At 54.2% G+C, this 10780-nt stretch overlaps 1 protein-coding gene across 1 annotated transcript; it reads right to left on the minus strand.

Moving 5' to 3' along the window:
- Positions 1-1483: 1483 nt before the first annotated feature.
- Positions 1484-8981, minus strand: CHRNB2 (cholinergic receptor nicotinic beta 2 subunit). Its single transcript, XM_061185951.1, has 6 exons — positions 8918-8981; positions 7546-7691; positions 7313-7357; positions 6777-6886; positions 5012-5984; positions 1484-1654 (listed from the first exon to the last, which is right to left on the minus strand). Exons 1-6 carry the CDS (start codon positions 8979-8981, stop codon positions 1484-1486), a joined length of 1509 nt encoding a protein of 502 aa, XP_061041934.1.
- Positions 8982-10780: the final 1799 nt, after the last annotated feature.

The following is a 10780-nucleotide window of genomic DNA, read 5'->3' on the forward strand; positions in this document are numbered from 1 at the left end:
TGAGAGTAAGTGGCAGAGCGGGGACCAGAATTCAGACTGTGCTCCCTGTCCAGCGCTCTGCGCCTGTGCTGTCTCCCCACCTCCGAGGTGCCTGCAGAAGCAGGCGTCCAGCCAGGCTCCAGAGAATAGCACGGTGTGTCGGGCAGGCCCCTCAGGTGCGCTTGGCAGACGGACGCCTCTGTGACCCCGCTGGCCAAGCACTGAGCCCAGGCTGGGACCACAGATCAGAGCCAGTCACGTGGCGGGGGCCAGGGCAGGTGATCCCTGAAGAGGTCTGTTTCCTGGGCTAACAGGCAAGGTGGCCTCCAGCTGGCCCCTGGGAGCAGCGTCGGGATACACCCTCCAGGGACCCACAGGACAGGAAGCCGAAGGCTGGGCTGTGTACAGTCCGCTGTGCAGACCGGCAGTAGCAGACCTGTCCTTCCGAAGTTCTGCTTCAACCCTGCTCAGGTTTGGTTGGGCGGGGGAAGAGGAGGAGCCAGAGCAGGAAGGATGGAGCCAGGAACAGAAGTAGGGGGGCAGGAGCCATGCTGATGTGGCGGAGTTCTGGCCACTCACACCCTGCTGGGCTGGCCTCCACAGGCAGCCCTCTCCTGCCCGGCCTGCTCTGCTGCGGGCAAGAGGGCTGGGTCTGCTTAAAGCTAACGTCCTTCCAATGACCAGTCAGTTCAAATTGCGGCCGAGGAACAGCCTGTGAACTTGAACTCACACAGTTCAAGAATTTGGCCCTTAAGCTCCAAGCAGGTCACCCAAAGATTCAGAACTCTGAGGCTCCCCTAATACCCAGCCTTGCCCCCCACACCCTGGCCTGAGCAAGAAAGGAAGTCTAGGGAGAATCTTCACTGGGAGAAGGGGACCTGGGCCTGAGCTCTGGGCCCCTTAGAAGCAAGGGGCTGTGGGACTGGGCTGGAAGCCTCGCTCAGGATGCCGACCTCAGCTCCAGGCTAACCTCTGGGCAGGAACCCCTGCCTGCCGTGAGGCCCACCCAGCTAGCTGCTGTCCACTTAAGCAGGGACAGACATCAGGTCACACCCAGGCCTCTCTCCCCTTGCTCCTCCCTTCTGAGCTGCCATTGTGTCAGGCCAGCCCAGCACAGAGTCGGAGCCCCTGTCTCGCCCCCGTGCTCCTCCCTTTTCCCATGACTTGGAGGCAGCCGATGATTCTGTCCCCTTCTTGTCCCCTTCCCCATCACACTTTCCTCAGGGTGGAAGGCTCCAACCACTCCATCCTCCACTTCTCAGCCTTCATGCTCAACCAGCAGCACTACTGCCTGGGTTGGTACAAGAGGAGGAAGAGAGCAGCCAGGACACGACGCAGCTGGTCCAGCCTCCAGGTTGGCGCTGGCGGGGGGGCGGGCTCCAGGTGAAGTGAAAAGATGGGTCTGTGGGGGCAGCGCCCCTCTTTCTGGTAGCTCACTCATCCCTCCTCGACCCAAAACTACTGTACAACAGAGGGGTGAAGGAGCATGGAGCTGGGGAGGGCCTCACTTGGAGCTGGGAGCCGAGTTGTCTGCGTGGAGGAAGGTGGCAGTGGTGTAGTTCTGGAAGAGAGGCTGCAGGAACATGCCGATGGTGCCAAAGACACAGACGAAGACAAAGATCCAAAGGAACAGACGGTCGATCACCATGGCGACATACTTCCAGTCCTCACTCACCTGGACAGAGGAGAGGAAGGAGACCCAGGTATCAATCACATGATACAGGAGGGGAGTGGATCAGGTAGAAGCAGCTTCCACCACACATCACTCCTCTCACTCCACGACCCCAGAGTGACCTTTCCAAAGCATGGCCCCAGTCTTGCCTGCTTAAAAGCCTCCAGTGGCCCCACTGCCTTCAGCAGCCACCCAAACTCCCAAGTCTAAAATCAAGACCCACCCATGACAAATATGAGCCAACCACCTATCTTCCAGCCTCTGACCCAGCCTTACCAAACTCCAGTCTGTCCTCTCAGGTCTCTGTGCCTTTGGGTTTCCTTTTGGTCTAGAATTCCAGTCCTCCTTATCTCTACCTGTGAACTCCTACACAGCCTTCAAAGCCTAAATCAAATGTCACCTCTTCTATGAAGGCTTCCATGATCCCCCTGATGAGAATGAACCACTGTTTCCTCTGGGTTCCCTCAGCACTGTGTACACGTCTCTATCAATCACGGTATTTTTACTGCACTGTATTGTCATTTCAATTTGTATGCCTGTCCCCTCCTTCCTCCCCGCCCGCCTCCCGCCACTTAAGCTATGAGCTCCTAAACTACAGGGACCCAATTTGATTCATCTTTGTAATCCCAGCATCTCAAACACAGGGTTCCAGTAAACGGGTGTTGAATTAGTGAATGAATGGCTGCCTCTGCAGGCCTCACTCCTTATATGACTGCCTGGGGAGCCCCATCCAACAGCCCCAGAGGGTGAGGACTAGATCTCAGGTGTAAACAAACCCGTCCAGAAGAAAATAACCTCTGTGGGTTTGGGAGCCAATCACAGGGCCTGCAGGAGGCCTGGCCTCCACTCAGAGCTGCTCCACTCCGGCCTGAGTCTGGACCTTTGTACACGTGTTCATCTGTAGCCCAGCCAGCCGGGGGGATGGGAAGAGGCACTGTGCACCTTCCTTTAGTCAGCAGCTGAATAATGACTCATTCGTGTCACCCTTGTGCCTCCTATGTACCTGGCACCATGCTAGGCACTGGGGATGTGACTGAGAGCAAGACAAACACATCCTGCAGTTTACAGTCTACTGAGGGAGATGGACACAAAATTAGTAAAAATGAAATAATTACACATTGGTGGGTGCTTATATGGAAACAAAGGATAGAGAAATGGAGGGGGAGATATAATTCAGGGTGTGATCTGGGGAGGCCTCCTTGAGGAGGTGACACCTTAAGCTAAGATCTGATAAGTGAGAAGGAGCCAGCTGAAACAATCAGAAACAATCAGACAAACCCAAACCGAGGGATCTTCGATTGGTCTGTACCCTTCAAAAATGTTTATGCCATGAAAGACAAAGCTGAGGAACCGTTCCAGATTGATGGAAACTAAAGAGACGGAACAACTAAGTGGAATTCAAGATCCTGGATTGAAGTGGGGGAGATGCTACAAAGGACATTACTGAGACAACTGAAAAAATGTTAGTATGGACTTTATATCAGATAAAGGTATTGTATTGATGCTAAATTTCCTGAATTTCATCACTGAGCCTGGGTTATGCAAGACAATATCTCTGTTCTTAGGAGAGAAAAGCTGAGGTATTTGGGATAAAGGATCACTATGTCCACAACTTACTCTCAAACAGTAGTGCAAAAATTAATAATAGTAATAATAATTTTTAAAAGGAAAAAAAGAAGGGCATTCCAAACAGGGGGACCAATATGTGCAAAGGTCCTGAGTTAAGAAAGAGCTTAGCTGGCTTAGAACAGTTGAGCAGATAAGCCAGTGACCTGAGCAGGGGAGAGATGGCACAAAGTGAGCAGGAGACATTGAGTGTTTGGATGGAGAAGCACAAGAACTGAATCAGGGAGACCATTAGGAGTCTCTGCCCTGGTCCAGCAAGAGCTGATAGAGGCCTACAGCCAGGGAGGCAGCATGGAGATGGTGAATAAAGAAGGAAGCTGAAAATCACTTTGGAGGTTGGTTCCATAGGACAGGACTTCTGATGATTTGGATGGTGGGGGACGTAAGAAAGAGAGGAGTCAAGGATGACTGCAGGTTTTTGGTCTAAACCATTGGGTGGATGGTGATGTCATTTACTAAAAGATGGGGAGATTGGAGGAGGAGCAAGTTGGTGGTGGGGATGTAGATTAAGCACTCAGTTTTGGACATGTTAAGTTTGAGATGCCTGTGAAGCATCCAAGTAGGTCATTGCATCCTCATCACCTAACTCAGTAAATGCACATTACATGAGTGGACTGCAGTGGGGGAGGCGGAGGCAGTGACGCAGCCGGTCAACCCCCTGCATTCACCACCAGCATCTCCCACTTGGCCTCAGCCACCTCTGAGGCTCCCGCCCCATTTCCTCATGACTTGGTCCCTCTCTTCTTCCTTCAGGACCATAACTTGCTCCTTAGCTCAAGCCTCAGCTCCTGCCCTCCCAGGGAATAGAAATACCAGGCTCTGAAGCATCCCCCCACCAAAAAAAAAAACCGGTAGTGCAGGAGCCCACCCTTCTCATCCCCCAAGCCGGAATGGCTGCAATCCAGTGGAAACATGGCCAGTCACCAGAGCAACAGCTGAGCCACAGCCTGCAACCAGCCAGGTACCCAAAGACTGATTGCCAGATGGGGCCAGCCACAGCCCAAAGTGGGGGGAAGTCAACCCATCATCTTCCCCCCCATCCCCTGGCTCAGTGTTCCCCTTCTGGGAGTCACTGCAGAAAGATCCCAGTGTGCAGAAAGCTCAGGGTGGGTCTTAAAAACCCTCGCCTCCACCTGCCCCCACCTCCGTAAATATTTCACAAGGGCATCCCCTGAGGACCCAGAAGAGCAGGAAAAGGATATTGATTTGGGACTCTGTGCTCTTCCCAGCAGCTGGTGGAACCTCTTAACCACCCCCACCCCTCCCATACACACTTTCTACTGCCCTCAATATTGCCCCCCGACGCGGGGCACACGAAGGGCATCTCCATTTGTGCTAAGAGCTGCAGGTTAACAACATGGGCTTGGGAGTACAAGCGGCAGAGAGGGTGTCTGGGGTCAGAGCCACGGGCCAGCTGCAAACCCAGAAGGGCCTCCTCCACTTCCTGGCCACCCTCCCAACACTAACGACACTCACGATGCCCCAGCTGAGGCATTTCACTCTGGATACTAGTCCTCAGGAAGCCGCAAGGTCATCCTGTACCAACTACAACTTAGGCGGTGCCGCCTCCCGGAAGTCAGAGAAGAGGCCACGCCAGCGCCCAGGCCCACAGGCCCCGGCCGGACTCTCACTGCCCACATCCTGCACTCCCGTTAGCGCCTCGGTGTCTGTCTGCGCAGGTACCGAGGGCCCTGCAGCCCGCATCCCACGCCCGAGTCCCCGCGCCTCACTCACGCTCTGGTCGTCGTCCTCGCTCCGCATGTGGTCCGCGATGAAGCGCACGCCGTCCACCGCCTCCCAGAGGCCGCAGCCACACTGCCCGCCGGAGCGCCCGGGGCCGGCTGCCGGCGCCGGCTCCGAGCCGAAGGCCCCAGCCAAGCCCTGGACAGACGCGCGGTTGACGAAGCACGTGCAGGAGTCTGCCCCCAGGGCTTCGCGGAAGAAGAGGGCGCCGGCTCCCTCCAGCCCGCGCTGGCACCGCCGCAGGCGCAGGCGTTGGCGGGCGCAGCGGTGGCGCGGCTGCTGCATGAAGAGCAGCGTGGGCAGCTTCTCCAGGAAGATGACCTTGACCCAGGGAGCCATGGTGTGCGTGGTGGGTGAGCGGTGGTGCACGTTGAGCACGCACACGCTGGTGACGATGGAGAAGGTGACTAGCACCATGGTGAACATGAGGTACTTGCCTACAAGCGGCACATCGAGGGAGGTGGGCGGCACGATCTTGGAGATGAGCAGCAGGAAGACGGTGAGCGCCAGCAGCACGGAGATGCACAGCGTCATCTTCTCGCCGCAGTCAGATGGCAGGTAGAAGACAAGGATGGCTAGTGAGGTGATAAGCACGCAGGGGATGATGAGATTGATGGTGTAGAAGAGTGGCTTGCGGCGGATGATGAAGTCGTACGTGATGTCCACATAAGTGGAGTCGTCCGGGTTCTCGTTGCGCCGGCCCGGCAGCGCAACAATGTCCCACTCGCCACTGGGCGTGAAGTCGTCCAGGCTGGCCACGTCACTCTTGAGCACCAGGTCAATCTCGGTGCGGTCGTAGGTCCACGAGCGGAACTTCATGGTGCAGTTCTGCTGGTCAAATGGGAAGTGCTTTACTTCGATCTTGCACGCACTCTTGTAGATGGCAGGCGGCAGCCAGAAGATGCTGCCATCATAGGAGACCACGGCATTGGAATAGAAGGACACCTCGTACATGCCGTCAGCACTGCCAAGGGATGAGCACAGTCAGCCCTGGCCTAAGCATTCCTCCACCCCACCCATCAACCCAGCCCTGAGTGGGAAGAGAGGAAAGCCAAAGGGATATATGGGAAGAGGGTAACCATCCAGGGGTACAGGGAGGAGGAGCAGGAATTGAGCAAGAAGGGGATCTGGGTGGGTTGGTGAGGAGAAGAGGTGTCCTGGTCAGAAGGCCTCAGAGACAGAAGAGGGTGATGAAGAGGGGAGGCACATCTGCCACTTGTCATGCATTCTGTAAGCTGGTTGCTCCACATGAAGGTGGAGAAGTTAGGGGAGCCAGGGAGGCCAGAGTGAGGAGCCCCAACCAATGGAGAGGGACAGGGGCAGGTGGGAGGAGGAGACGGTCCCTAGTGGCTATGGACTAGTGGCTTTGGGTCTTCGAGATAAGAGGGATTATTGCAGGAGAGGGGCTGGAACCTGCAGGAGAAACTGGGATCTCCAAGTTCTTTGACCCTCCCCAATCCTCTTGGAAAGCCTATTGAATCAGTTTAGGCACTGGGGGCTGTCGATACTCGTTTTTATGCCACTGCAGCTCCAAACACTGGGAGTCCTAATTGGCTGAGAGGGAGCTGGCCATGGACCAAGTTACCTTGGCTGTCCACATTATACCTCACTGGTTTGGGTCTGTCTGTCTGGGTAGTGACTTGTCTTTGCCAATGAAAAGTCCCTCTGTCCCCCAGCATGAGCTAATTTACTTTCCCCAAGACCTGAGTACTCCCATGGTCTCCTCCAGCCTTCCCATCCCTCCAGGGTCACCTACTTGTTGTATAAGACCACATCTGGGAGCCAGATGTGTTTGGAAGGGAGCCGAACTTTCTTCATGTTGTCAAATTCCTCAGGCTTCCAGGTGAGGCGATAATCCTCCCACTCCTGGGAAAGGGAGAGAGGGAGGCAGCACCAACCTCTGCCCTGGGAGGGGCTCAAGGTCAAGGACAGGGACAAGAGGAGGCCTATCTGGCTTGAGGAAGTTTTGAAAAGTCATTGCATCCCCACAGTGACTTCTCTGCCCAGCAAAAGTGTCTTCTCATTTAATTTGCATAGCCAAGCCAAGATATTAGAATTTACGTTTTACAAATGAGAAAATGGATCTTGCAGAGTTTAACATATTCAAAGTTACAGAGCTGTGAGTAGAAGAACCAAAATTCAAATCCAGTTATTTAGGACTCCAAAGTCTATAAATTTCTGCCTCTCTTGAGGACATTAAAGAGGGAAAAGCACATGCGCCCCACCTCCAAAAAAAAAAAAAAAAAAAGGATGAATGAGAAGCCCAGGGGTGTGGACAGGAAGAGTGCTAACCTGGGTCAGCCAGACGTTGGTGGTCATGATCTGCTCCCGCTCATGCTGCAGGGAAGAAGAGAAGCCGCTGAGAAGTGCCCCACCCCCACCCCTCAAGCCTGTGGTCCCACTACACCACCCAGGTTCCTTCCCCCACCTCCCCAAGCCTTGGGAACTCCAGAAGAATAAGCACAAACACATTCTGGCTATACTGACTTCAGTAGCTGGGCAGAGAGTTTGGGACCTTCACTCACCACACTGATGAGCTGGGCCAGTGATACCATGAGCTGTACCGTCACCAGCTCAGAGCCATTGGTGGCCGGGCGGATAAGCTTATTGTAGCGGGAGGGATCCAGGAGATGCTCCACCAGCCGCTCCTCTGTGTCTGTACCACAGACTCCTGGGTAGTGTGGGTGGAGGGCAAGAGGTAAGTACATAGGCAAGGAGGTCCCACCCAGGATCCCACTCTCCCTAGACAAGTGGTACAACCTAGGCCCAAACAGGAGGCTGTAGCTTCCCACAGCCCCATCCTTAAGGATATAGCAAAATGCTTAGGTTACCCCATGGAGGCCCCTCATAGAGAAGTTCCTCTCTGAGATCACTGACCAAGGAGCCCAGACAGCCCCCCACAATCCCCCACTAAGAACCCATTCTGCAAGGATTAGTGGAGACCCTGCTCTTCCTGCAAGGTCTCAGAGGGTGGTTTCAAAATAATTGAAATTTCTGTCTCCATGGCTTCCCCTAGAAGATACCTACAATTCAAGGAAGGTTCTGGAGGGTGGTGAAAGGGGAACAGTTATTCATGTCCCACCATACAGCCTTTCTCCTCAGTCAGTGCCCATCTATGTGTGCAAGTAACATTATGTGCCTCTACATGTGACTGGCTGTGACCCCCTCCCCCCAAAGGTACTGGGTTGGAGTAGAATAGTTGGGCTGCCTGAGCTCTGGGTCAGGGCATATATTTAGTCCCAAGTTGCGCACCTACAGGAGCCCACCTCTCATGAGATTGTAGGCAGGTATGGAAAGCTCATCTAGTTGTATATTCCCTTTGTACCTGCCCCACCACACACTCTATCTCCTTCTGCAACCATGCACGAATGCACCCCACCCCCTCAGAGATTCCTCCCTGGCCCTCCGCCTGGCAGAGCTTCTTCCCTTCCGAGTCTCCTGTCCACCCTACAAAAGAGTTGAGAAGTTGCTTCTTTCCCCCTCCTGCCTTGCCCCTTTGGAGTGAGCAAAATCAGGGGTCCAATATGAGGGACAGAAAATGATGGAGAGCCAAGGGAGGGTACTGAACCAGGTAGATTTTCTTGAGAGAATGTTTCACAAGAAGTCAAATGGCATCTCAGCTGCAATCAGACTCTCCCCTTCCTTCCACCCCAGATAGCCTGGGGAGATCCCCTCCCTCCTTCCTGTCTGTGCCCACACCCTCTCCACCACCCCTGCCCAGGTTGCCCTCTCTTCCCAGCATCACTTCGGGTATGTCCTCCTCCCAGTTCTGTCTCCCAGGTACTCCCTGCGGTCCCGGGGGTCTCTCCCCTAACCCCTAACAGACTCCCCGCCTTAGGGATCCCTCCCGTACACCTTCGAGACTGAGTGAGAATGAGCGCGGCGACTTGTCCTTACCTGAGCACAGCCCGAGGAGGCCAAAGCTGAGGAGCAGCGCCATGGGGCCCGAGCGCCAGGCCATGCCTCTGGCATAGCTCGCCGGCTCGCCTAAAGCTGCCGAAGCGCGCCGCAGGCCGCAGGGCCGCGGGCGGGGCGCTGTCCGTGGTGCTGAAGCCGCTCCCGCACCGCCCGCGACCAGCTGGCGCTGAGCCCAGGTTGTGCTCGCAGCCTTTGGTGCTGCAGTGCCGACCGTCACGGCGCTTCCCAGGGCTCAAAGAGCTGGTTGCGAGAAGGAACCAGCTTCTCGTTTATCCCGGTCTGAGCAGGAGGAGGCTTTTCCGGCTGCTCTTCCAGGGAATACAATTGGGACGGTGAGGGGGAGGAGTCTCCGCCCCGGAGGCGGAAGCGCCAGAGCTCAGAATAAAAGGGGTCCCTGGGTTGGGTATTCTTCTGCTGGTCCTGCTTAGTTAGGGTGTGCGTGAGGCGGAAGAAGGGCGGCTCACCGGACAGTGGAGGAGTTCTGAAGCCCCTGAGTTGGGACAGGACCCTGGAGGGGTCTGAAAAGGCTCCGGAAGAAAGCGCGAGTAAGACAAATAGGTCAGGACCCACTAAGCACCGGGGACCGAGGGCCAGAATGAGGGGGTGGGAGTCGGAAGGAGTTTCTGGAGTTCCCACCTTCTTTCTTTTCTCTTACCAAGCCCAAATGATCCTGCTTCCAGGGAAGGCTGAGGATGCAGCCAAGAAAATGCATTTTAGGCCCTTAGAGAAAGAGACAGGGGGCTGTAGGTTTGCTATTTTAAGAAAGCAAACAGTTTTGGAGTCTGGAAACAGGATCCCCTCACCTGTTTCCTTCTCTACCAACGTAGAAGGCCAAGCTTCCTGCCCTCCCCCAGGGGATCTGAGGTGGGGACATGTGGACATCTCCTGAAAAGAAGGTGACCTTCAAGAGTGGAAAGGTAAATGGCCCTTATCAATTAGTCTTTCTCACCCACACTCCCTTCCTCTCCAGTCTTTGGCTTCTGTGTGACAAGGGGGGATCAGAGGATGATTTCACAGAGGCCAGCCCAAGAATGAAGCTAACACAAAGGAAAGCAAAGATGAGACAGAGACAGAGAGAGGTGTCAAAACTCAATGACATCTTTGATCTTGAAAGCCCTGAACTTTTAACTTCTGAGCCAATAAATGTTTCCCTTTTTTCTTAGGGGGATTTTTGTCATTTTCAACCAAAAGATTCCTGACTAAAGCAGCCTTATCATACATCAAGGCACTGTCTTATTCCATCTCTGCCCACTTCTTCAACCTCCTCTGGGCCACTATCCCCAGCCCCACACTCCTCTTGGCAATCTCTTTAAGATCCTCCCAACCTCCACACTTCAGGGCCTTTTAAACTTGTAGTTTCCTTGATTCTTTTATCACCCATTTCCCCTCAACCACTTTCTACTTTACTTTGTACACGTGGCAGAAACGTCAGTTCCTCAAGGAAGCTATGCCTGACCAAAGATTAGGTCAGGTGCCCTGCTACATGTTTCCAGAGGATGATCAATGAGTAAATAAATCAGTCTAAGGTGGTGGCTGTCTATCCTGCTAGATCATGAACCAGCACAGTGTCTGGCGTATTGTGAGCGCTCAACAAATAAGGAAAAGGGCTGGTATAGGACTGAAATCTTTTAACATGTAGAGGAAAATTCCTCTCTAAAAGCTCAGCCAAAAGCAATTTATTTACATGTACTTACTTCCTGGAATTGAGAAGGAAAAGCAAGACAAGTATCAGCAAAGAGCTGGAGAGGATGTGGGATGACTACAGGCCCCATAATGCACATGCAAGTGGCCATAAAGCTGCACGACAAGCTCCAGGGCATGTGCATGTGTAAACATGTAATC

This window comes from Eubalaena glacialis, chromosome 3 (genome assembly GCF_028564815.1).
Source record: "Eubalaena glacialis isolate mEubGla1 chromosome 3, mEubGla1.1.hap2.+ XY, whole genome shotgun sequence".
In the NCBI taxonomy this organism is placed as follows: Eukaryota; Metazoa; Chordata; class Mammalia; order Artiodactyla; family Balaenidae; genus Eubalaena; species Eubalaena glacialis.